Source organism: Colobus angolensis, unplaced genomic scaffold (genome assembly GCF_000951035.1).
Source record: "Colobus angolensis palliatus isolate OR3802 unplaced genomic scaffold, Cang.pa_1.0 Scaffold124, whole genome shotgun sequence".
NCBI lineage: Eukaryota > Metazoa > Chordata > Mammalia > Primates > Cercopithecidae > Colobus > Colobus angolensis.
This window is the reverse complement of record NW_012113586.1, coordinates 4,805,693-4,833,262: the sequence shown is the minus strand read 5'-3', so window position 1 is coordinate 4,833,262 and position 27,570 is coordinate 4,805,693. Positions and strand designations below refer to the sequence as shown.

The 27,570-nt window shown below is 46.4% G+C and overlaps 1 protein-coding gene across 1 annotated transcript in view; it reads left to right on the top strand.

The window, feature by feature from the left end:
* VANGL1 (VANGL planar cell polarity protein 1) overlaps window positions 1-27,570 on the top strand; it is a 52,150-nt gene that overhangs the window by 19,853 nt on the left and 4,727 nt on the right. The window contains exons 4-7 of the mRNA XM_011933094.1: window positions 2,121-2,728; window positions 21,043-21,176; window positions 22,593-22,725; window positions 23,941-24,175. Of these exons, the coding sequence (XP_011788484.1) occupies window positions 2,121-2,728; window positions 21,043-21,176; window positions 22,593-22,725; window positions 23,941-24,175 (1,110 nt within the window). The remainder of the gene's footprint in view (window positions 1-2,120; window positions 2,729-21,042; window positions 21,177-22,592; window positions 22,726-23,940; window positions 24,176-27,570) is intronic.

The following is a 27,570-nucleotide window of genomic DNA, read 5'->3' as shown; positions in this document are numbered from 1 at the left end:
GTTGGCCTCCCAAAGTGCTAGGATTACAGGCGTGAGCCACCGCCCCTGGCTGGATGTACATTTTTATTAATTTTTGGATAAAACCTGAGAGTGGAATTGCTGGGCCATATAGTTAAGTGTATATTTAAATTTCTATGAAACCGCCAGAGTGGTTTTCCAGAGGCACTGTGCCGTGGTCCACTTCCACCAGCAGTGTTCGAGAGTCCTGGCTGCTTCTGGCCATCGTCTTAAACAGGAATTTCTCTCAGTGTATGTGATACTTCTGACTTTCCAAGTTGAAGGATTTTTTTTTTTTTTTTTTTTTTGAGACGGAGTCTCGCTGTCACCCAGGCTGGAGTACAGTGGCCGGATCTCAGCTCACTGCAAGCTCCGCCTCCCGGGTTCACGCCATTCTCCTGCCTCAGCCTCCGGAGTAGCTGGGACTACAGGTGCCGGCCACCATGCCCGGCTAGTTTTTTTGTATTTTTTAGTAGAGACGGGGTTTCACCCTGTTAGCCAGGATGGTCTTGATTTCCTGACCTCGTGATCCGCCCGTCTCGGCCCCCCAAAGTGCTGGGATTACAGGCTTGAGCCACCGCGCCCGGCCCTAAGGATTATTAATTCATAGGATTGAGACCTTAACTACCACTTCTTACCGTAGCCCGTATATTTCATAAATCATGTTTTCTGGTCATTACTAGATTCGGGGTTATTTGATTATGAGCGATCTCTGTCTTGCTGATTTAGCTACTAACTTCAACTAGCTTTTTCCAAGTTGGTGTCCTAATTTCACCCCCTTTGCCACTGCATCTGACATTTTTTTTTTTCTGAGTGAGAGGATACATACGAATTTCTGAGGCAAAACCTCTTTGGCCCCCTGTGTCTCTTCAGCACCTTGCTGTCTTGTTGCTCCGTTATTATTGCCAGTTGTTTTTAAACAGCAGAATCCTTTAAAATTCTATCAACTGGGTCTTGCTAAGTGAATAGACTAATTGCTTTAACTTGCAACTGCCTAGAAGTTTAAAAAGACAGGAAGCTAGAAAGTAAAAGATACATTGTAATAATCCTGGTTGTTTCTATGCCCTTGATGTTTAGTTCGTCATGAAAACATGTTTTAGAAAGAATTTTTAAGCCAATCTGGCCATAAGTGGATTCTTGGATTTGCTTAGAGAAATATTGTCCTTGAGAAATATTGTTAAAGAGTGCTTGACACTGATACTTGTTAAGTGGCTCTTGTGAACATCGTAAGGAGTTTTTCTTTGTTTGTTTGTTTGTTTGTTTTTTGAGACGGAGTCTCGCTCTTGTCCCCCAGGCTGGAGTACAGTGGCGCGATCTCAGCTCACTGCAACCTCTGACTCCCAGGTTCATGCAGTTCTTCTGCCTCAGCCTCCCAAGTAGCTGGGATTACAGGCACGCGCCACCGTGCCCAGCTAATTTTTGTATTTTTAGTAGAGACAGGGTTTCGCCATGTTGGCCAGGGTGGTCTCGATCTCCTGACCTCGTGATCTGTCCACCTCGGCCTCCCAAAGTGCTGGGATTACAGGTGTGAGCCACCACGCCCAGCCCATAAGGAGATTTTAAAATGTGAGTCCTAGCTGCAGGTAAGCTTGGGTTTGTGTAGTGGTGTGAGTTCCCTTGCTATGCCCTTTGCTCTTCTGGGCTGCTGGAGGGTGTAGTAATACTCCCACCTCCAGAAGTTGGACTTCGTGAGCCTTTATATCCCAGTGTGAATTGGAAAGAAAGATGCAGGAGGTTTATCTCTATAGATGAGCTCTCACAAGATTAGTCTAACACCTGGATTGCGCATTGCAGGGCAAACAGCTCCAGGCCCTCAGAGCCTCTCAAGGCTTTTCAACACAGGGGGTGATAATCAATGTTATGTCAATGGATCACCCGAACAGACAGAAAGATCACATTATGTTTTCTCTGTTTGAAAAGGTAAATACTGCATACATTTTGAAAATTTCAATGAAAATTGTTTGAGTTAAAAAGTTCTAATATTTAAAGAGTTAAGCTTTCATTTTCTGGAAGCCTTTGTGAACAGGGCTGGGTAGATGCGGCGGGCCCTGCATGTTCACTGCTCTTTGTAGCTTTTACAAATGACCTGTATCGTGTCATCCTCACTGTCTTCTCCCCACCAGGATGACAACTGGGGAGAGACCACCACGGCCATCACAGGCACCTCAGAGCACAGCATATCCCAAGAGGACATTGCCAGGATCAGCAAGGACATGGAGGACAGTGTGGGGCTGGATTGCAAACGCTACCTGGGCCTCACCGTCGCCTCCTTTCTTGGACTTCTAGTTTTCCTCACCCCTATCGCCTTCATCCTTTTACCTCCGATCCTGTGGAGGGATGAGCTGGAGCCTTGTGGCACAATTTGTGAGGGGCTCTTCATCTCCATGGCATTCAAACTCCTCATTCTGCTCATAGGGACCTGGGCACTTTTCTTCCGCAAGCGGAGAGCTGACATGCCACGGGTGTTTGTGTTTCGTGCCCTTTTGTTGGTCCTCATCTTTCTCTTTGTGGTTTCCTATTGGCTTTTTTATGGGGTCCGCATTTTGGACTCTCGGGACCGGAATTACCAGGGCATTGTGCAATATGCAGTCTCCCTCGTGGATGCCCTCCTCTTCATCCATTACCTGGCCATCGTCCTGCTGGAGCTCAGGCAGCTGCAACCCATGTTCACGCTGCAGGTGGTCCGCTCCACCGATGGCGAGTCCCGCTTCTACAGCCTGGGATACCTGAGGTAAGAGGCAACATCCAGGAAGCAGAAAGGATGGCTGATGCCTTGCTGGGAGACAGCTGCTCTCTAGCACATGAGGGGTGGTGACCGATGCCAAGAGCTAGGACCAGAGTCTGACCCTTTTCTGGTTTGGGGAGGAGATGCGAAGGGGGGGAGGGTTTCCATGTTTATTGAGTTTCTGGACTTCTAGATGGTGCGGGGCAGTTGCGGGCTCTCACCCGGGTTGAGGTTTTGCTGGGTCTGTTCTCAAAGTTATTGGCAGCTCCCAAAAATGATGGAGAAAGGAGATGCATAGTGATGGCTGCCTACTTTGACTCTGAAATTGGCCAGTGGACAATGGATAAAGTGACCAACAGCTCCATTTTGTCCAAAATGTGACATCTGATTTACCATGCTGTCCCAGTGGATTCGTGAATTGTTCCTTTTTTCCCCACCCTCAGAGGCCTGGTTTGGGCAGTAAATTATATGGTCATCCTAGGGACCCTCCAATAAAGAATCAGGTGCAGGTTAGAGACTCCAAATGTGTGAGCCATGAGTGTTTTGAAAATGTTTGCCTGAGAAAAAGTTAAAAGTCAGTTGGGTTGTCACACTTAAATCTCTGCATATAATCTCATTATTTTGTGGTTAAATAAGAGTGATTACCATCATTTTATTTACTTCAAGGTAAGCACTTTATATAGATTGTATATTTAGTCCTCATAGAACCCCATGACCTAGGTGTTATTAATCCCTGTGTCACAGATGAAGAAACTGGGGCTTACAGAATTGACGTAATTGCACAAAAACATATGGCTAGCATCATTTAGGATTCATTCAGATGTCGTGAGGCCAGGGCTGAGTGAATGCCCCCATAATGGCATCTCTCACTTTGTGGTTAGTGGCCTCTTTTTCCATCTGTTTTCTTCCACAGACTATGAACTCCCTGAGGCCAGGGGCTGCCCTCATACCTCATGACATTCTCAGTGCCTGGCATGCAGCATGGACACAGTTGGCACTGAGATGGTCTCTGGGTCAATGCAGAGCCTGGGACATCTGACTTCAAAGCCTTTACCCTCTCCCAGGCTCTCTGCCTCTTTAGGCAGTATATGCTGATGCGTGTATCCAGCTTGGGGCAGGGTAGGCACTTAGTTCATTGCACCTATTACTGCTGTGATCATGTAGCTGGCAGAGCAGCCAAAATCAGCAAGGGCACACCTTAGTGGGTATCAGAACAATCGGCTTTGTCATAGATTTGGCTGGGCTCCAGGGAGGTGGCTCAGCCTGTATTTGGAGTCAGGCCACGTTGCCAAACCGTCTTCATGTTGGTGTGTACCCTCTTTCATTCCTCTGGCTTGGCTTGTGCTACGAGGATGGGATGATCTAGCATTCAAGGTTGCTGCCACCCTTGGTGGAAACTGGTGTCCAAGTCACATGTCTGTGTACCAGAAATCTGGGGTTTTGAGTCCTTCACAGATGCCTGTAGGGCTCTGAAGACAAATAGGTCACCGCTTTGCCACGTATTCATCTCAGAAGGCTTTCTTTCCCCATGTTTGGCATCGGGGAATGACCAGCAGATTTGTGTTAAACATCTTCTGTGTTCAGAGCCCCAGACACATCAGGCTGGCTGCCTTCAGAGCTCTATCTCAGCACCTGTGACGCTCACAGTCACTTGGAAAGAGACCAGTGCACCGCTGTCTGGTGGGCAGGTGCAGAAACAGGCCTGGGGTATAGGTGATAGGAACACAGGAGGACAGAGAACTTCAGATTGTGGCAACAATAAAGCCGAGCAGGAGGCAGTCTGTCTCAGAACAGGTTTTGCTGCAGTTAAAGCAGTAGAGAAGAATCTGGCTGTGGTCACGGTGGAGATGAGTGATATTTGGGGCTCTATATGTAAGTAGCCAAGACACTGGCCAGGAGTGAGGTCTGTGGTGGTTTTGATTTTTGGCTCTCAGCCCTAGCTGGTGTGAATTCCACCTGTGTAGGTGGGAAAGGGCAGGGTGTCTTCTCACCATAGGTCATCCAGGGTGGTAGGACTGACTTCCCCCCATGGGCTCCCACATTGCTCCTCCCTGTAAGACTGGTTGAGCTGCACACTGCAGCTGAGTGGGGGTGGAGAGGGGACAAACCAAACAGCCTGGGGAAAGTATGCCTGTGGCGTGTTCAGAAAACGTAATTAGCAACAGCCCTCGCCTCCCACCACACAGTTCTGCTGGTCAGGGCAGAGCTGGACGGGAGAAGCCAGACTGATTGTGCTGCGTGGCTCCCAGGCTTGCTGCAAACCTTTCAGTTTGCTCTCACCATGACCAACAACTGTCCAGGCTTTCAAAAACTCAAGTCAGTCACCCCAGCTCCCCAGGGAGACCTGAAAGGTGGCAAGTGCCCATCTGCCCTGGGGAGAGCGTTTTGAGGTGGTCCCCAACCTCATCCTTTCAGCTTCTCTTTAGGGCCATTGGTTTTCCTTCTCTCCCTGCCTTTAATAAGGCCCCCTTTGTCCCTCTTGTGGAGAGCCTGGGTTAGGAGGTGGAAAGAATGGCTGCGGAAAGAGCGACGTCTTTGCTGACAAATGGAGCCCTCAGGGAGAGCCAGATGCCCAAGTGACAGCCAGTCTGCCAGAGCTGGAGCAGGCTTGGCACCTTTCCTCCTGGCATTGTATGGGCCTGGTCACCCGCCGATCCTTGGGCTAAATCTGGTCTGAACCCAGCAGTGGCTGGAAGAGTTACTAGGCCAGAAATACAACTTCTAAGGCCTTTTGTAAAGTGTAGAAACAGACAGGAGGAAAGAGGGAGCGGGAATAGACAAAGCAAGCCTTGGAAATCAGAATAGCAGGTCTCCATCAGACCCAGCAGAATCACAGGCTGTCGGCTCTCCCTTTATGTAAAGCCTTCACCGTGGCAGCAGCCTATCGGGCTTAGGTGCCAAGCGATGGTGAGTTCTTTTTTATGTTTTCAAAGATGATTTTATCGAATTGACTGAGCTATTTTTGAGAATTGTCAAAAGAATGTCTACTCTTTAGTTTCTTAAAGAAAATAGGCTTCTCGTTAGTTCATAAAAGGCACTTGCTGTGGCCCTGCTTGTTGGCAGGAATGAAGTTTTGGGCTTATTTGAAAACTTTCAAAAATGTAAAAAGTTGTTGCAGAAAGTAAGAGACCGTAAATAGATTGAGATACTTCCTACCCTCTGCCCAGTGCCCGAGGAGTTATGAAAAGCTTTTCATAAGTTTGGACTCATTTGCCCCTCCTTGCTGCCCTGTCAGAGGTCAGAGCAGGTGGGGTAGAGGTGTCCCCTCTTACAGTTGAGGTCCCCAAGCCCCAGGGTCAGAGACCTGCTCAAGGTCACAGGGAATCAGCACCTTCCTGTGCATCACACCCCTTACCCCACCGCACTGTCTACAGCATCCTGGTGTCTTACACAGTCGCTTTGTCATTTTCCATACACACCTTGCTCGTCACTTTTCTTGACCCCGTTCTCACAGTAAGTTGCTAACTTTTCCAGTATGTTCAGAGACTAATAACTTTTGATATGACTTTATTTGAGGAGAAACCCAGAAGAATAGAAGAGCCTAAAAATTGGCATTCAATTATCTTAACCATTTTTCAGTTTTGAAACCTCCAAAGGGAAATACTGTGAATACTGGTGCATAGACACTAGTGTAATTGACTCATTGAATGTGAAATGGTAGAACAACAGAGACAGAAAAAGAAAACCTTAACGATAAACAATTACATAGTCTTTACTGGGTGCCAGGTACCTTCTAATCTTTTAACATGCAACTCAGTTTTCACAACAATCATGTGAGGTAGGTTCTGGTAGCCAGCCTTCTTTTCAGATGAGCAAACTGAGGCATGGGAGAGTCAGGTAAGTCTAAGGCCCCATTTGTAACTGTGGGATCCAGGATTTGAGCCCAGGCTCTCTGCTTCCAGAATGATCTTACCCATTTCACCATACTACCTCTGAAGAGATAGGTTCATGTTCACATCACTGCTTTAGGAACACATGAACAAACCCAGAAGCATTTTTTGAGTGTTTCCCATGTGCCCGCCTGATTGCCAGCTATTTTTGTATAAATTATTATGTTTCACTTAACACAGCGCTTAGGGCTGGAACAGAGAGAATGTGGAGGATTGTCAAGATGGCTTGCACTCTGAGGTCCATTCCTTAGCTCCACTGGTTATTTTATTCACTCGGTTGACAAAGCTTGGTCCTTCAAGTCATAGCAGTAGGTTTGAGCCTTTGGTCAGACCTTTTTAACTTCCTATACTTCACATGTCTCAAAGAAGATATCTTTTATCTATTGTTGTGTAACAACTACCCCACCACTTAGTAGCTTAAAACAACCAATACAGTATTTCTCACAATTCTGCAGCATGGATTGGGCTCAGCCAGGAGGTTCTTTAACTGATCCTGCCCATGGTCCTGTGCGATTATACTCACATGGTGAGTCAGCCAAGGCTGACTTTCTTTTCCTGTGTATTCTGTCCTCCTTCTTTTCCTATATATTCTCTCCTTCTCGTGGCCTCTGCTTGTTGTTTCCTCACTAGGTTGCTAGACTTCTTAAATGGCAGTTCAAGGCTCCTAGGAGCACAAAAGCAGAAGCTCCCACCTAGGCCTTTTAAGGTCTGGGCCTGGAATTGTCCCAGTATTATTTCTACTGCATTCTCTTGGTGAAAGCAAGCCACAGCCCTATCCCACATTTAAGGGGAGAGGACGACATAAGACAGAGGCTACTAGGGCGTAAAAGTCAATATCGCAGACTCCCACAACCACCTCGGACTCTCTTTCTCAGAGTCTGTTTATTCTTATTTTGCATATAGTTCTAACCAATTTAATTATTGATTTCTATACCTTAAAAAGCCCAGAAGTAACATGTTTTGAGGGGGAAAAGCGCTGCTTTAAGGAGGTATATGAACATCAATGAAAAATGATAGCTTATCAGCTATCAACAAGGAGGGAGACAGAGAAAGCACAAAAGCAGGTATGACTCAGCACTCTGGGAAACTTTCCACTGTGATCCATTCTGTAGGATATTTATATTTCTGAAGCTCCATTCTACCTAATTCAGCCAGCAGGTTTTAACCGTTTGGGTTTTTTTTTTTTTTTTTTTTTTTTTTGAGACGGAGTCTTGCTCTGTGGCCCGGGTTGGAGTGCAGTGGCCAGATCTCAGCTCACTGCAAGCTCCGCCTCCCGGGTTTTACGCCATTCTCCTGCCTCAGCCTCCCGAGTAGCTGGGACTACAGGCGCCCGCCACCACGCCCGGCTAAATTTTTGTATTTTTAGTGGAGACGGGGTTTCACCATGTTAGCCAGGATGGTCTCGATCTCCTGACCTTGTGATCAGCCCGTCTCGGCCTCCTAAAGTGCTGGGATTACAGGCTTGAGCCACTGCGCCCGGCACTGTTTGGGTTTTTAAGCTTCGGGGTCAGAGTTTTGGGGTCAGAAGTGCTTCATTCATTGACACTGAGAAAGAGTAGCTTATACATCGACACTGACCATAGACCTTGATTTTGTGTCCCCACCCAAATCTCATCTTGAATTGTAGCTCCCATAATTCCCACATGTTGTGGGAGGGACCCAGTGGGAGTTAATTGAATCACAGGGGCGATTTCTCCCCTACTGTTCTTGTGGTAGTGAATAAGTCTCACAAGATCTGATGGTTTTATAAGAGAAAACCTTATAAGAGGTGGCTCTCATTTTCTTTCTTGTCTGTAAGATGTGCCTTTTGCCTTCTGCTGTGATTGTGAGGCCTCGCCAGCCATGTGGAACTGTGAGTCCATTAAACCTCTTTTTCTGTATAAATTACCCAGTCTTAGGTATATCTTTATCAGCAGCATAAAAATGGACTAATATAGATCTTTTAATCAAAGACATGGTAACTAATCACAGAACTACCTGTTCTTTAGAAAAAATGATCCTTGGATTGCTTTTCAAGCAATGGAAGTTTATGACTGTCACATTGTCAATTGTGATTATATTCAAGGAAGTATTATGGACTGAATATTTGTAGTCCCCCCAGATTCATATGTGGAAGCCCTAACCTCCAGTGTGGCGTATTTGGAGATGGAGCCTCTAAGGAAGTAATTGAGGTTAAATGTAGTCAGTGTGGGGCCCTGATCCCATAGGACTGGCGTCCTTACAAGAAGAGATACGAGAGAGCTTGCTCTCTCTCTGCACACACCCTTAGAAAAGGCTGTTTGAGACCACAGAAAGAAGGTGGCCATCTGTAAGCCCAAAAAAGAGCCCTCAACAGGAACCACATTGGCTGGAGCCTTGATCTTGGACCCCTAGCCTCCAGAACTGTAAGAAAATAAATTTCTGTTGTTTAAGCTACCTAGTCTGTAGCATTTTGATAACAGCAGCCTGAGCTGTGACAGGAATATTACATACACTGGAGACTTTTGACCCCAGAGACTTTTGACCTGTTGAAATAGAGCTCATCTTGTCCTCTGTTCAGCTCATCCGGGCATCCTCCCAGATTGTACGGGGGCCTTGCTTCTCTGGATTGCACTTTGATTTTCTAGTTTTAAGTGACAAAGGGAGAGTCTCTTAGGGAGATTAAAGTTACTCCAGTAATTCCAGGATATTTCCAGCTCCTTTTGAAATCTTATGTTTGTGATTCTGGGTCAAGTAATGTCCAAGCCGGTGATTACATTACTGGTAGGCATGTCTCTCATGCTGGGCCACGCCCTCCATCCCGTGTTCACGATGAGCACCGACGGTCTCCAAGAGCCCAGAGCCAGTGGCTGCAACGTTGGGAAAATCCTTAAATGACCATCAGTGGTTTCGGCTCATGTTACTACGTTCGTGGGTTCATATGCCATCTCATTTTTAGAAATGTGTGTTTTTGTACTCCTGTAATTACTTTTTAATAAAGAGATTTTTCCAGTCCTCAGCCTCACTCCATAGCAAAGCAAAGGACAAGAGCAAGCAAGGGCTAAAACAGAGTGTGGAGGGTTTTGCTCCGGCCTTATTTTGCTGTGGGAGAATTTTGAAGGCAGGAGTGGAGCTGCCGTTTGTGGTTTGGTGCTGTGGTGCCTGTTAAAAGTGGCTTTAATGAGAGTGTAAGGTGCTGCACACTGAAGCCCTGTGTTTACTCAGCTGCCTCCTGCCAGCGGCCACAGCTGGGATGGCTTCCCTCGCACGGCGTCTGCCCACAGCCTTGCGCCAAGGCCCAGAGGACTCACAGGGAAAGGAGCTGGCAAAGGTGAAGCCAGTTTTCATGGTCTCCTTAGGGGCCCGGCCCCTGGAAGATGGGTCACACTCCCTGAATGCTGTGCTGTTGGTTTCCCTGGAGGATTCTTGCTGCAGGCCAGGGCTCATATTCTCCACACTCACCACAAGTGGCCGGGTGTGACTTGACACAGTGTGAAAGTGGTGGGGCGCGAGTGCTCAGGAGGACAAACAGCCTGCGACCTCCTTTCCCTGGCTGCAAAGCCGCCACTCGGCTCTGCTCCGGCCCCGGTTTCGGGGAGCCAAGATCCACTTGGGCAGGCCGGAAGCCTCAGACTCCAGACTTCATGTTGTGCTCCTTCCTGCGTACTCACGAGGAAGATGAGGCAGTCCAACATCCTGGGTCGGGTGGAGGTGTTTCGAGTCCATATCTAAATCTTTTTCTTAGAGCGCCCTAAGCAGGCCGCTGTCTTTGATCCCCATGCCTCTGCTGTTTATCTTGGTGTAATTCATCACTGTAATTTAAGACGTGGAGAGCGCAGAGTTCCCATCCCAGGCAGGGGAGGCACAGGGCAGGTTGGACTGTGCAAGGAAGTGGCAGCGTGGCGAGGTTTGTGCCGCGGCCTGCAAGCAGGGCTGCGTGCTCCCCCGGCAGACTGTGGCAGAGCCAAGCCCCTCACTTGTAGGGAAGCATGTCTCCTAGGTGCCCCGGTGGTGGAGGTCTGCCAGCATCTCTGTGCTGCGGGGAAGGCAGCCAGAGGGCTTCAGCCATAACTCTCTCAGCCGCTCAGCAGGAGACCAGCAGTGTCTCTGCACTCAGAACTGCCACTGGGCCATGGTGTTAAGCCCAGGAGGGGTGTCCGTGTTAACAGCCTTGTATTGCTTAGTTGCTGAGACCAGAAAAACCAGGTCATTGTGTGAGCTGTTAGCTACTTCTGGTTCTCACAAACTCCTCCCAGTGTTGATAGAGAATGGTGTCCTCCGGGCATGCTCTGGGTGTCGTTTTATTTGTATTATTAGGGACTCATGGAGAAGTGCTCTGGGTGTCCCCCACACTGCACTTTGGAGATCATTCTGTGATTCCCAAGTCCTGCTGATTCCACTTCCTTGGCGCTCTGGGATTAGATATCCTAGGCTGCCCATCTGCTTGTTCATCTTTCAGAGGACAAGCCCTGCAGGGCTTGTCCACAGCTTGAATTTCAAAGCAAAAGCCAGGCATGCTTTCCAGCCTTCAAATATTGGTTCAAAGAATTCAGCTGCTGAAACTTCTGTGTACCTGAGGCACCAGCAGGCCCGGGACACGAGTGAATCCAGGTGGCCCGAGGAAGAGCCTTCCCGCGGGCCTCAGCCGCCACACAGAGCCTCTGATCTGTTTCCCTTTGCAGAATGGGAAATCTCCTGTGTCTCAGGACCTCAAGCAGAAACCTGTGGCCCTCCTCCTCTATCCTGAAAGTCCAACCAAGTCCAGGCCTTTGTTATGAGACCTGTTAGTAAACATGAGCTAATTCCAGTTTTTGCCCCTCTTTGTCCTTCTCAAGTTCCAAGGTGATCATTGCCTGTTATCTATGGGACTTGTGTAAGCTAACTTCCCAAATGCAGCTGTGAGACAAACGTTTTAATTAAAAGGCAGAAGGGCCAGGAGATATAAACACTCATGTGCCTGGTTGTCAGTGAAGGCGGTGGCGTCCAGCGTCCAGGGGCTAATTATATTCTCTTCTCTGGGACTCACACAGATATTGCCACAAATGGTCCTGACTGTCAGACTGAAGTCATTTATCTCCAAGTGTGGGGAGCAGTGAAGCCCATACATCCAGGTAGATTAGCTCTTACGGACTCTTCTGGGAAGTAGCAGGTGGGTAAAACTGAGAGCATCGGCTATGGCACCCTAGCTGGAGGTTTTCACAGAAAGCTGAATCAACTTGTCTTGGGGGTTCTGCATTTTAGAATTTTCTCAAAGACCTAGGTTTGGGCCCTAAAATGCAGCCATCAGAGCAGGCACACCTTAAAAAGTAGGTAATGAGTGGCCTTAGTGCCTGGGCAGCCTTCAGTACTGGCCTTCTTTGGTTGTCCCTGTCCACTGACCCTCCTTCCTCCCATGCTCTCACCTTTGCATTCATCTGCAGCCTCAGTTACCATTGACCAGTCTTGCCGCTTACCTGCCTCCACCCTTCCTTCCCTAAGTTCACGTACATTAGTTTCCTAAGGCTGAAGTAACAGAGTATAGCACAAACTGGATGGCTTAAAAGTTCTGCTTCTCAGAAAGTACAAAATCTAGGTGTTGGCACAGCTGTGCTCCCCGCAAAGGCTCTAGGGACGAATCTTTCCTTGCCTCTTCCTAGTTTCTGGTGGCTGCTGGCAACCCTTCATGTTCCTTTGTTTACGGCTGTGTCACTCCAGTTTCTGCCCCCATCATTACGTGACCTCCTCCGTGTGGGTCTCTGTTATGTCCTCTTTTTTTTTTTTTTTTTTAAGACAGAGTCTTACTCTTTTGCCCAGGCATGAATGCATTGGTGCGATCTCAGCACACTGCAACTTCTGCCTCCCAGGTTCAAGCAATTCTGCCTCAGCCTCCTTAGTAGCTGGGATTACAGGCACACGCCACCACACCCAGCTTATTTTTGTGTTTTTAGTAGAGACGGGGTTTCACCTTGCTGGTCAGGCTGGTCTCGAACTCTTGACCTCAAGTGATCTGCCTGTGTCGGCCTCCCAAAGTGCTGGGATTACAGGCATGAGCCAAAGAGGCCTGGCCACCTCTTTTCTTATACGGATACCAGAATGACTCTACCTTAACTAAACATAACATCTGCAAAGACCCTGTGTCCAAATAAGGTCACATTCTGAAGTTCTGGTTAGATGCACATTTTGAGAGATACTATTTGCCACTACAGGTTTTTCCAAGCTGTGCTGTCCTGTGACTGAACACTGACCCCATTGCTCTGTTGTGGATGTTTGGGAGGATTAATACCAGCCTGTTTCTGCTCACACTGCTTTCTCTGCCTGGAATTTTATTTACAGCCTGTTGTCCATGGTGTGACCATCATTCATCTTGTAAGACTTAACAGTCCAGCTTTGCCCCCACTGTGGATCCCCAGTGGGAACACCATCCCCCTCTTCTTAGTGTGCATGTTCTGTCATGGTCTCTGGATCACTTGACTATACTTACTGTTTGAGTGGTGCTCACCACTGATTGGAGCGTAAGCCCCCGGAAGGTTTCATTTACATCCGGGTCTCAGTACTGGGGACTTAGCAGGTGCACACCATTTATAACTGCTTTTGATGGAGTTGGAGAGGCTAGTTATTAAGATTTTTCTGAATGTAGCATCCTTAGCTGGCTTTCAGGATAGTGCCTGCATACCCTAAAAGGAGATCTTTGCAGATTTTACTCTACGACAAGAAAACTTTTTAGTGCTTTTTCTGTCAGCACGTACTTAGGTAATGAGAAGAATGACCTGGCATATATTTGGGGAATTAGCATGCAAGAAGTACTTTGACATTTTCCACATGTGAAGAAAGCTGTTTTTCTTGATCTAGCTGAAGGGATCAAATTCGTATTTGAAAAGATGTGGCTAAAACTTGAAAAGGACTTGTCCATGGGGGATGTCTTCATCTCTTCTCCCTGCTCAGGGAGAAGTTGCAGGCCATAAAGTGTGAGGGCATCAGTCTGCATGAGCTCTAAAGCTCAATGTTAATTTCTGATTTTAATAACATGTGAGAGTACAAATTTGATTGCAGAAGCCACAATCAAGTTCACAGAAGGGTGAATGAATGGGAAATAGAAGGGACTGTGTGTGCATCTGTGTGTATGTGTGCATGTGTGCACACATTTTTTTAGGCTTTGGTTCCTTTAGCGACAAAATAAGGGAGTTAAAATGGAGGTGGTTTATGGCTACAATTGTTTCCTTCAAGTATGTAATAGGCTTTCACAAGAAAGGGGGACTTGGGTTCAGAACAAAGCATTGGGTGAACCAGTGTGGTAGAACTGAAAGGTCATTTCAATGTGAAAGTGAACTTTCTTTTCAAGCAAAGGCTGGATGTCATCTGGGAGCTTATAAAAAGAATTGGTATATGGATGCCAGGCACAGTGGCTCACGCCTGTAATCCCCGCACTTTGGTAGGCTGAAATGGGTGGATCCCTTGAGGCCAGAAGTTTGAGCCAGCCTGGGCAACATGGTGAAAATCCGTCTCCACCAAAATACAAAAGTGAGCCAGGTGTGGTGGCATGTGCCTGTAGTCCCAGCTACTCTGGAGGCTGAGGCATGAGAATTGCTTGAACCTGGGAAGCAGAGGTTGCAGTTAGCTGAGATTGTACCACTGCACTCCATCCTGGGCGACAAAGGAGACTCTGTCTCAAAAATAAAAATAAAAATTGGCCAGGTTTGGTGACTCACACCTGTAATCCCAGCACTTTGGGAGGCCAAGGCAGGTGGATCATCTGACGTCAGGAGTGCAAGACCAGCCTGGCCAACAAGGCGAAACCCTGTCTCTACTAAAACTCAGCCAGGCGTGGTGGCCTGTGCCTGTAATCCCAGCTACTCAGGATGCTGAGGCAGGAGAATTGCTTGGACCTGGGAGGCAGAGGTTGTAGTGAGCTGAGATCATGCCACTGCACTCCAGCTTGGGTGACAGAGTGAGACTCCATCTCTAAATAAATAAATAAATAAAATAATTTTTAAAAATAATTGATACAGGGATTGGGAGATTAGACTGATGGACTCTCGATTTCTCTAATTCTTGAATCTCTGCTTGGGTGAACACTAAGATTCCTTCCATTTCTAAAATTTTGAGGTTCAGTATAAATGGAAGTGAGGTCATGCTTTTGTGCCTAGAGACTATGTGTGTATTCTAGCCATCAACCAACCCCATCCCTGCTGCAAAATGTTCATGCTCATTATTAGTAATGAGATAATATTTTGTGTTTGTAGAATGCATTATAGTTGATAAATGCCTTCACTGTCATTATTTCATTTGCTCTTCTCAGCAACCACATGCGGTAGTCAGTATTATCTCTATCAAAGGCCAAGGAAAAGGCCAAGAAAGCGGAAATGACTTATACAGGATTACAGGGTAGGTAGCAGGAATCTAGACCTTCTGGAATCTACTACTCCTTCTACAATGGATGCCTCCCTTTACATAGGTTTGATTTTCAGGAGGCTGAGAGTTGGCAGGAAGTACTGCATAAAAACAAAGAGTAGCATAACTTTGTGGCCCCAGTCCCTAAGGAAGACTGCAGAGTGGACCCATCTTGGCTCATTCCCCATGGCAGTACCCTCATGGTGGGCCTCTGGGGGAGGTTGGTACAGGCGCACATGGGATCAAGTTGGCCGCTTCAAGATATATGGCCATGTAAGCTCATGGTGGCCATCATTTATGAGTTATTTACTTTGAATAAGCACTTTAAAATGTGTTATTTCATCTTCAGCGTAGACCTAAACCAGGCGGGCTGCTCCTCTTTAGGAAGCAGGGAAGTGGAGGGTGAACTCCCAAGTCTCCAGTATTTTTCCTGGTCTAAATGCCAACTAGCTTTGAAGTCTCAGAATGTCATAGAACTTGGAATCATCCCAGTGGATATTTAAGCTCATAAGACTTAACCTGCCTTAGGGCGATGCCGACCTCAGTCAGCACCTGGTATACTTGGATCTCGCAGGCTGCTGCTGGAGGTTCTGAGTAGCTGCCTGTACCAGGCCTGCCTCAGTCAATTCATTAGTCTTTCAGTAAGACATTTTATGCCGCTGAGTATTTTGGAGCCCACTTACCTTGGTAAGCAGGGTTTTCTGTGCTGTTCTTCCCATCCTGCAGATGAAGAGTATGAGGTTTGAAGAAGTGACTAATTCGTTCAAGTTGAATGAATGAGTGAGAGAGCCTGGAGTCATGTTGTCTGGGACCAGAGTCTGTACCAATTGCACTGTGCGTGCCTCCTCCGCAGCGTCTGTGCAGACTCGGACATGCACAGAGCATGGGGAGGCAGTGGATGGTCTAGGTATGCAGGGCATTAATTTGATTTGTATTTTTTTCTTCAGAATTTATCTTTAAAAAATATGTCTTTCAGATTTTTGTGCATTAACATTTGAACTATGTTTTGAGGTGCTTCTTTCCAGGTCTGTTTAAGAAATGTAGCCCAAGGGTGAGCCCCTCTTCTCTGTTGCCATGGCAGTCATGTAACAGTTGTCAACAACACTGGAAGCGCTTTCGTGGCTGATTAGACACAAAAGACCACAGCCTTTCTCATTCCACCCTCTTTGTCTTGCAAAGAAAATAGGCCAGTAGGCAATGTGGTCAGCAGTGAGTTTTAAATTACAATGTAGCAGTCGGATTCCCTTAGACCTTTACGTAGACCCATTGCTGGTCTGTCCTTCCCAGGAGTTCAAGTTTGGACCAGCCTAGACCTAAGCCTGTTGAGGAGGTTTTTATGCATTGGTCTTAAGCGAATTTCTGTCACAACTAGGTGTACCTTCATGTGGTGTTTTCCACAAATCTATGTGGTCTGGGAGAGGGTATTTCTTTCCTGGGGTTGTGACTAGGCAGGTATGTTGGCATGCGGCACCAGTTGAGCAGAGAGTCCTCTATCTTGGGAAAATGCTCATTGTTTTAGGTTTCTGAGGGGGCTGAGTCCGTAGTCTATACTTCAGGCTCCACCTGACAGCAATACGGGAGTCCTGTTCGGTCAAGCTACCGCCTTTTCTCTCTGAATGTAATGGTGATAACAGAGGGGGCAAGTTTCTAACCAACTTGATTTTTCTTGCCTCCCACGTTTCCCCAAGATTGTCTGGTCTAGAGATTGGGGTTTGTAAAAGGATTTGCTTTTGTTCATCTCTGGGGCGCTTTTTGCCTCTGAAATTCCATAAATTTATGAAATACATATTCAGGACTGATCTTAGGCCTATGGGAATTCTAAGATTGCATGAACAGAGAAGCTAAGCCTGCAAGTATTATATACCCATGGAGGAACCAAAGGGTGTGTGTCAGGAATTTGCGTAGGTGAGCTTGTTGAAGGGGCAAGACCACCTTCCTCGAAGACATCACAAGTCACGTGTCATCATCTTCGATACTGCAAGTTTAGGGACAGATCAGCGGGACCTGGAGGATTCGAAAAGGCTTCCTGAAGGAAGCCAGTCCTGCGTTGGCTTTGTGGTTCCTTCCGTATTTGGAGGGTGGAGAGGAATCGAGGCAGGAGGAATGCTGGGCACTGACAGTGGTGGAGGGAACGGCTGCTCCCTGCGTCCTGGCCTCCTGGGGCTGTGACCGAGGCCATGGCATAGTAATTAGGAATGACTGATAGCCAGTAGCGAGGGAGAATGTAGAAAAAAATGTAAACAAAACAACCTCACCTATTCACACTTACTGCAGCCATGGGACAGAGTGGGGATAGATGGCCTCCACCTCCTGATGGAACCCAGTGTCTTCACTGCATTATGTACATGGCACAGCTGAGTGTTAAGATGCGTAATCATCTGGAGTAATCAAGAAGACTTAAATCATACATCACAGACCTCACTCTCTTCAAAACGATGAAGAAAGGCCCGGCGCAGTGGCTCACACCTGTAGTCCCAGAACTTTGGGAGACCAAGGTGGGCGGATCACTTGAGCTCAAGAGTTCAAGACCAGCCTGGGCAACATGGTGAGACCCCGTCTCTTCTAAAAATATAAAAATTAGCTGGGCATGGTGACACGTGCCTGTAGTCCCTTTTATTTGGGAGTCTGAGGCAGGAGAATCTTGAACCTGGGAGGTGGAGGTTACAGTGAGCCGAGATTGTGCCACTGCACTCCAGCCTGGGTGACAGAGGGAGACTGTCTCAAAAAATAAAAGATGAAGAAAGGCATATTGGATTTTATCCCAAAAGGTCACAACCATTTTATTTAAGTCGTGCGCTTGAGTTATGTGTTTATTTAGTTACTTGGAAATTCTCATTCCCTAATATTGCTAGATATGCTGGGCATCAGACAGACCATCCTCTGTAGGTGAAAGCATGCACACTCTTGCAGGTGTTTATCAACTTCTCCCTGAGATCCCTTCAGCTCCAGCGTTGGCTTCTCAGCCTGGGAGCTGGCCAGGCTCTGAGTCATCCCGTTGCTTCTCTGAGAGCGCAGAGCCAGAGGGAGTACAGGACGCCTGCGCTTTCCCTTTGTTTGATATTTTTGAGCAAAGGCTCTCCTTGGGAGGACTGTGAGAGCTGTGCCTGTGACACCCAGGGCTGGCATCTCACGGTACCCGCCCCCACCCTGGGCACTTCCTGGGACGCCAGGACTTTGCTCTGAGGGGGCTGTCAGGTAGGCTGTGGACTTGGCTCATTTGGAGAGCTGGCCCATTTGGAGAGCATCTGCTGAGGCCCCAGGCTGGAAGGCAGTGGGCCAGGAGCCCTGCTGGAGACAGAAGCCACTGCTCGGGGCAGTGCATCACACTCACAGGGTGGAGGGTAAGAGACACAGCCAGGAGGCTTCCACCCAGCCATCCCCTCACCGGCCCCAACTGAATTAGTGGGATTCCCTTGGCCCCTCCTCGCAGCCTCGCTGAACAGTAAACTAAAACTCAGCAACCACAAGACAGTTTTGAGTTGGAGATGGTTCTGAGGAGAACTTCTGATGATTGCCTTTTAATTTTTAAATTTAGATCAAGGTAATACTTTTCTATTGGGAATCCAGGGGCCTGGAGATGTTTCTGTATCATTAGAGGAGGGGATGAAGTGGGTTTGAACCCTAGTGGGTGTGTGTGTGTAAACTGAGTCTTACAGCCATGCAGAGGGGCCCCTTGCCTCCCAAAGCCCAGGCACTCCGGAAAAGGCACACACAGGGGTGAGAGCTGAGCTAGGCACACGAGGGAGAGTGTGTGTGTCTGTATGTGTGTGTGTGTGTGTGTGTGTGTGTAGAGAGAGATCAGGGAGAGGGCTGCAATGAATATCTGGATGGGGTAGGAATAAAGAAGCACTTGCCTCTCTCTGGAGAATGCCATGGACAGGGGGCAAGGACAGAGTTGGAGCCACATTGACTTGGAGATTGCTAGGTGAGACTTTCAGGGCAAGCAGAGTGGACTTCTGCAGAAAGAGCTCTCGTGACACACAAATCTCCACACAAGGCCACCTCCTCAGGAAGGCCGCACCCTGTCCCAGGCAGCCAGAAGCTCTTCTCCGTGGTTACTTAGACCCACGTGTTCCAGCATGAGAGCACACTCACTGTCATGGGGTTCATGCTCCGTGTACCGACTAAGGAGGAGCTCCTTCTGTCTATCTTGATATTCCCAGGACTTAGCAGACACAGGCACTCAAATATGAAATGACGAGTGAGCAACTGAGTTAATTGAATGATCAGAATTTTTGAAATGCAGATTTGCTGTTAGGAGTCTTAGGTTTACTTCCATTATGCAAAGTTGGTCTCACAGATTTCCCCTGATAGTGTTCCCCAGCCTCACATGACTGTACATTATCTAGGACAACATTAAGTACCAACTGAATGCAGGCACTGCTGGGGATATAACTCAGAAAGCTTTGCCATGATTCTGCTCTTAAGCAGGTTAGCTGACTGACTTCCAGATTCAACTCTGTTAAAGTCTTGAAGCAGAGCTCCAAGGGGAGCCAAAGGGGTGGGTCGACAGAATTTCCAGCAGATGGTTTAGGAGCTCCCTTGCCTTGGTGTGAAGTGAAGATCGCTGAGCCACCCTGAGAGTGTTGGAACAGAGTGCGGTCATCCAGGAATCAAAGGGAGCCCCATCCTGGTGCTCCGGCTACTGCAAATAATCCTTGTAAGCCGATCTGCTTAGCAGAGTACTAGAAAGGAAAATCTAAAGGGCAAGATAAAAATATATCTGTGGTATTTAACATGGTGGTGGTTGGAGATGTCAGCACGTACACTGTTACACAGAGGCTGCACGTTACCGGAAAGCCCAACTTGGAGGTTTGTAAATCACATCAGAGTTCCAGCTCTCCTACTTACTGACTGCGTACTGTTGTACAGGTCATCGATTTTTGAGCCTCAATTTTCTTACCTCGAATGATTGTGAGGGTGAAATGAGAATCAGGTATGTGCAAACCCTTGCTGTATCATTGCAAGGTGTTCTTCAAAGTGGCAAGTGTCATGCACCGTAGACCAAGAGCATATTCTTTTGCTGTCTAGACTCATTTCCAATTATAAGTGCCCTCCCACATCCTCTCTCCCACTTGTTGATGGTACCTGTTCTTTGTTCCCCTGCTGCTCTCTGACGACCAAGCAGAGGATAGGTTGGAGACCTAGATTATCAGAACATGGATAGTCACCTTCATACCCCTCTGCCAAAGGCCAGAGATAGCAGTCCAAGGGGCAGGGGGACCCAGAAAGATCAGGTGGTCTCAGCGGAGGCCCTCTTTTTTTTTCCTTTTTGAGACTGAGTTTCATTCTTGTTGCCCAGGCTGGAGTGCAATGACACAATCTTGGCTCACTGCAACCTCTGCCTCCCAGGTTCAAGTGATTCTCCTGTCTCAGCCTCCCGAGTAGCTGGGATTACAGGCATGTGCTACCACGCCCGGGTAGTTTTTGTATTTTTAGTAGAGAGGGGGTTTCATCATATTGGTCAGGCTGGTCTCAAAGTCCTGATCCACCCGCCTCAGCCTCCCGACGTGCTGGGATTATAGATGTGAGCCACCGTGCCCGGCTGAGGCCCTTTTAAGTACACTCTGCCCTGGATGGCTGTAGTTGTTCTGGTCTGTATAAAACCTAAGTTCCAAGATTCCTCATACCCAGGGGCACCGAGGCCTAGGGGACAAAACCTTGAATGAGGACCTTAGAAACCTGAATCCATACTTTGTTCTTTCACTTATTAGCTCTGCAACCATTAGTAAGCCTCTTGCCCTTTGCAGGGGTTCCTCAGTTTCTTCTTTTGTAAACCGAGGAAAAATAGAAAAAGTTCTTGGGTGCCTAAAACTAAATGTAAGTTATGAGTTACAACTTCTTCCTCTTTCAACAAAGGGCTAGATGGGATGCGGCTAATCACAGGTCCAGGAGAGGGCACAGAAGCCACTTGGCCATGGGGCTTAGTATCAGCTTTAAGTTCTCATCCTGGAGACCAGAGGTGTGGTAGAACCCAGTGGACTTCTGTATGAGATTATCTTTGATGTTATGTTCCTTAACCTGACTCCAAAAGAGGATTTTTTCATTTAGGACCTGCATATTCAGTGAAAAAGCGTTGCATTAATTTTGTTCTTTTTTTCTCAGTATCCAACGAGCAGCATTGGTGGTCCTAGAAAATTACTACAAAGATTTCACCATCTATAACCCAAACCTCCTAACAGCCTCCAAATTCCGAGCAGCCAAGCACATGGCCGGGCTGAAAGTCTACAATGTAGATGGTATGTGCCTTGAAAGGGTGTCTGCGGTGCTCATAGGGGCACAGTTGGGTGACTGTTTAAGCTTCATGGTACGTTTGGTTCTACTTCCTCTCTGGGCCTACCTTTATGGTACATTCTCATTTCAGTACAATTTCTCCTTTTTATGTAGGCAGACACATTTTTAGAGAAGTGTTGATTTACCATCTACCTATGTGAGAAGCCTGTTCATTTTGGGATTTTATGATTGAAAACAGCAGTGGTGTGTGTTTCCTGCCTTCTGCCAGGCTCACCTTATATTGGAAGCTATTAGGAAAGGGTTGCTTTTCAAAATTTGTACACATTACCCACAGACTCAGAAAGCTACCTAAATCATTAAGACTAGAAATCTCAGTAGTTCAGGCATCTGGTGAGATACCTACAGGCACTTCTTACTCGTGGCTAGGAGCCGGAGTTGAGTGGGTGGCAGGAGGCTGGAGGCCAGGCTGGGTAAGTCCAAGCTATGTTTCAGGGTATCAGATGGTTAAGTGCAAGAAACAGGATGCGGTGTCATTTCTTACTGGGTACATTGGGTGAGGGCGAGAACTTTACAAACCCTCGGAGAGGATTATATTGTCAACAAGTCAAGTGATTTATATACAGTGTCAATTTTTGGTGGTAATATCCTCCCAGTTATTTGATTGTTTATTTTTTGCCTATATGAGGTGTGAGCTCCCTCACGAAGCCTGAAGGATTGATAAATTTAATCTGTGATCTGAAAACTTAGCAAAGATTCCCACTAGTGAAACCAAGTCACCAGCCAAGTAGATCATCCATAAGAAAGCCGGACATCTGCCTATCTTTCTGAAAAGTTAAGGTAGTCAATGGTTAGGACAGGACAGGACTTCTGAGTCTGTATTCATTAATGGGTCATTAATATTGGTATTTCCTGTAAAAGTTGTAGCTGCCATGACATTCCAGCATAGCTTGCTTTCCATTGTAGACTCAGTGTCTCATGTCCTTTGACTTTCTTTTTTGTCTGTCTGTCCTTGTTCTCCCCATCCCTCTCATTCTGTCTCATTGTCTTGTTGCTGAAATTTGATGTCCCAGCTGCCCTTATGGCCAAACTGAAACTTTGTGTAACAGATGGTAACATCTTCAGCACACTCTCTGTGTTGTTTTTGGCCAACATTTTAATTGTCAAGCATTCTTCATCCCCTTCTGAGTTCTTTTTCCATTTCTGCTGACCAGATTGGGGTTTAGGGAGATTCCTCTGCTCTCTTGCCTTGGACGTAGTGAATGCAGATCCGGGGCACACCTGGGAAGTGACCTTTAGGATTTGTGTGTGTGTGTTTCATAGGGGGTGGGTAGACAACATTGACAGATTGCGGTACTAGTTTTCTGCTCTGTTTCCCAGCCTCGTGGTATTAACACTATTCTTTCACTGTCCTTTCCCCAAAGGCCCCAGTAACAATGCCACTGGCCAGTCCCGGGCCATGATTGCTGCAGCTGCTCGGCGCAGGGACTCAAGCCACAATGAGTTGTATTACGAAGAGGCCGAACATGAACGGCGAGTAAAGAAGCGGAAAGCAAGGTATACTGCCCTCCTGATGCCAGTACCCTCTTATAGACGTTTAAATTTTTATTTTATTTATGTATTTATTTATTTGGAGACAGAATCTCACTTTGTTGCTCAGGCTGGAGTACAGTGGCAAGATCTTGGCACACTGTCACCTCTGCCTCCCAGGTTCCAGCGATTCTCATGCCTCAGCCTCCCACGTAGCTGGGATCACAGGCGCCCACCACCACACCCAGCTAATATTTGGTATTTTTAGTAGAGAAGGGGTTTTGCTATGTTGGCCAGACTGTTCTCAAACTCCTGACCTTAAATGATCTGCCTGCCTCAGCCTCCCAAAGTACTGCGATTACAGGCATGGGCCACCGTGCCCGGCCTCTTGTAGACTTTTAATCTTTCCTTTTTTACCGCTAGACTGAGGTTTCTGTTTAAAAACATGACCTGCGAGGACACCTTTGGAGTGCACCTTGCTCCAGTGTTTCTTAAACTGAAGCCTGTGTGAGCATCACTGGGAGGGCTGTTCAAATACAGGATGCAGGTTCTGTGCTCTGCCTGCAAAAGCCCTACTCAGTAGGTGTGGAGTTGGGCCCAAGAAATGGCATTTCTAACAGATTCCTGGGTGGTGCTGGTGCTCCTGGCCCCCTGCCCACACTTGAGTGGGCATGTTCTGCACCCCTGGACCCTTGCTGGTGTTCACCATCAGGTCCTATTCACTGAAGGGGACAGAGGTGCATTCTGTCATGTGTGCTGTGCCTCTTCCTGTTTCTCAGGGGCTGCTAGTGGGGGTGGCTGGACCAGGGAGCACGCAGCTCTGCTTCTTTGCAGGGCTGCTTCTGCACCACCAGCCACCTCTCTCTGTACAGAGCCTTTTTTAGCCAGTTGGAGAGGCCTTAGAACTCTTTTCATCTAACCATTGCAGAGATGAAAAAAGGACTTAAGTGCATTTCCCAAGCTCGTTGGTGGCAGAATTGAGAACAGAGTTCATCTCCCAGTCCTAGGGCTCCTTCCCCCCCAATGCCTGGGGCCCCTGTTCCACATGTTATTTTTGCTGTTGCTTTTCTTTCTCCCTTCCTCCCTCTCCACCCTCTGGGGGACAGCTAAGGATGCAAGCAGCGTGATTGGGCCTTGAATGTTTTGGCAGGTCAGGCTGCAGCAAGGTGGACAAGTGTCATTCTATTCGCACACCCTGTGGCAGGCACCATCCTAATTACTTAGTGTTGCATCACCTTCTAGGCTGGTGGTTGCAGTGGAAGAGGCCTTCATCCACATTCAGCGTCTCCAGGTCGAGGAGCAGCAGAAAGCCCCAGGGGAGGTGATGGACCCTAGGGAGGCCGCCCAGGCCATTTTCCCCTCCATGGCCAGGGCTCTCCAGAAGTACCTGCGCACCACCCGGCAGCAGCACTACCACAGCATGGAGAGCATCCTGCAGCACCTGGCCTTCTGCATCACCAACGGCATGACCCCCAAGGTGCGCTGCTCCGGGCAGGCTCTGCCACCATCATCCTGGCTTGTCACTGAGCTTGGCCAGTTGAATTTTAGCGTGTTACTAGAAGTAGTAAAATCGAAAGGCTTCTCTAAAACGTCAAGTAATAATAATTAGTGATTCTCACTTATTTTATACTATGTTAGTGCAATTGTTTTTTTAAATGTGCCTTTCAAAGGCCTCTGGATTCTAACAGAGGAGAGAATTTCACTTGCAGACAATACAGAATAGTGATTGGAGACAGTACGAAATAGTGATTAGGGGTGCATTGTGGACTCTGGAGCTGAACTGATTCATTCTAACCTGGCTCCTCCACCAACTAGATGCGTAACCTTGGGCAGATGGCAATAGCTCTGTGCCTCAGTTTCCTAACCTGTTAATTGGTTAGGATAATACTAATAACTATCTCATTTGTATGTTTTGGGAACTGAAAGAGTTAATTCATGTGAAGTGCTTGAAATGGTACCTGTCATATGATGAGGATGGACTAAATAGTTCTTATTATTATTGGTAAAAAATAGAATGACGTGAACCCAGGAGGCGGAGCTTGCAGTGAGCGAAGATCATACCACTGCACTTCAGCCTGAGCAACAGAGTGAGACTCCATCTAAAAAAAAAAAAAAAAAAAAAAAATGCCATCAGGCATTTTGGGCGTTACACAATGAGTTTTACTGAGTAGTCTTTTAGATTACGATATTTAGGACACCTTAAGGAGTGTTACAAGAAACAGCTATGTATCTAATAGAGGGTTGTGGCCAAGGAGGCAAAATAGAGTAAAGATATAGCAATTGACTTCTCTACAGAGAAGTGGGTTCAAATCCTAGCTCCACCACTGAATTGGTCTGTGACTATGCTCAAATTATTCTACCTTCTATTAGATACATGGCTGTTTCTTGTAATATCCCTAAAAGTGTGCTAAATACCATAATCTAAGACCATTCGGTAAAACTAACTCTGTAACACCCAAAATGCCTGACAAAGCAATAGCATTATTTTTACCAATAGTAATAATATCAATTTAATCTGGCCTCTTCATATGACAGGTAGTGTTTTAAGCATGTCACATGAATTAACTCTTTCAGTTCCTCTACACTTGTTTGCTCTTGTATCAATGAGGATAATAATAATACCTCTCTGACAGAGTTGTTGTGTAAGAATTACATTAAATATGGCAACATGGCATGTAAATTGCATGGTAGAGAGTAGATGAGCTTGGCATGTGGCACACGTGTAACATTTGGTAGCTGTTTTTAATAAGGACCTCTGTTTATACACTGCACTATATGTGTATCCTGCTGGTTACACTGTCAACCAGTAACTACCCTTAGGAAAGCAATGTAGAAATAGTAAGAAACCAAAAAGTTTTCTGTATTGACTCACTAATCTCTCTCCTAGGAAAGCTATTTAATACAATAATATATACACATGAATATACACAAAGTGGTGTTTTGCAAAACAATCTGTAATATCTCCACAAGGGAAATAATTTAAAACATAACAGTGGCTTATAAATTATGGTGTATCACCTATTGAATCATGAAAGAATCTGTTAGAATAGTAAGTTACAAGAAATAGAATTCAGAAACATGCGAATACTGTGGTTGCAAATGAGGAAAATATGTCTGCAGGTGTAAAATGATGGCTTGTACCATGTAGAACCAAAACAGTTGTTTTTCTTTTTACAAGATTTTAGAAAGTTTCCTGGTTGCTTTTTGTTTCATTTAAAAATTTTATACTCTTCTGAATTAAAAATAATAGCTGTTTTTGGCATAGAAATCCAAACATTAAAGAAAAGTATCATATGCGGACAATGAAGTTTTCATCCCCCGTCCCAAAACACTTTTTACGGATAAGGAGTTGGTATATATTCTTTCAAATATCTGTGGATGCTTTTTACGCTGAATTGGGAAAACAAAACAGAAATGGGGTCATTGCTCTTTCTTTCTCTCTCAATCTCTGTGTGTGCGTGTGCGTGTGTGTGTGTGTGTGTGTGTGTGTAAACCACAGGCACATGCCACCATGCCTGGCAATTTTCGTATTTTTGTATTTTTTTGATAGAGACATGGTTTGGCCATGTTGCTCAGGCTGGTCTCGAACTCCTGAGCTCAAGCAATCTACCTGCCTCAGCCTCACAAAGTGCTAGTATTACAGGCCACTGCCCCAGCCTATATATATCATTGATTGATGGATTGATAGCCTATATATATCATTCATAGATGGATAGATAGAGATTTACATACTACATCTCTCTTTATAATGTATATTATCTTTATATATGTAGAGAGATATAGATATATAAAACTTTGCTTTTTTTTCTTAAAGCTATCCCTTGGCTGTCTTTCCAAGTCAGTACATACAGATCTTACTCATACAGATCTAACTACAGATAAAACTCATTTCTGGTAATAGCTACATCTGATTCTACCAAATACCATGATTTATTCAACTGATTGTCTGTTGATGCACATTTGGATTAAGAGTTTTCATTAGTCAAAGCTAGAGGCTAGTTATATTTGTTAATCAGATTTTATTGGCACACAGCCATGCCCTGTTATTTATGCATCACCTATGGCTGCTTTCACTCTGCACCAACAGAGTTCAGTAGTTGTGACAGAATATGGCTTGAAATGCTGAAAATATTTACATCTGTGGAGAAGTTTGCCAACCCCTGGTTTAAACAACATTGCGGTGAATACTTTTTTACATATGTATTTGTACAAGTATTTCTGAAGCCTAGGTTTCAAGTAGAGGAAAAGCCAGGTCATCGTTGTAGATCCTACCAAATTGCCTTCCTAAGGGGTGTTCCTTTTGCTTGCTTTGCCTCTAACATCTGAGATTTTTTATTTCCCACGTACTCGGGAGCATTGGATGTTATTGTTTTAAATCATTGCCCATCTAAGAGGAGGAAGTTAGTTTTTAAATTTTTCTAATTTATATTTCTTCTTCTTCTTTTTTTTTTTTTTTTGAGATGGAGTCTTGCTCTATTGCCCAGCCTGGAGTGCAGTGGTGCCATCTCAGCTCACTGCCAGCTCCACCTCCCAGGTTCACACCATTCTCCTGCCTCATCCTCCCGAGTAGCTGGGACTACAGGCGCCTGTCATCACACCTGGCTAATTTTTGTATTTTTAGTAGAGATGGGGTTTCACCATGTTGGCCAGGCTGGTCTTGAACTCCTGACCTCGTGGTCTGCCCACCTCAGCCTCCCAAAGTGCTGGGATTACAGGCGTGAGCCACCACACCCAGCCTATATTTCTTTAGTTAATAATGTGATAGAACAATTTTTTTTTCTTTTTTTTTTTTTGAGATGGAGTCTCTGTCGCCCAGGCTGGAGTGCATTGGCACTATCTCGGCTCACTGCAAGCTCCGCCTCCCAGGTTCAC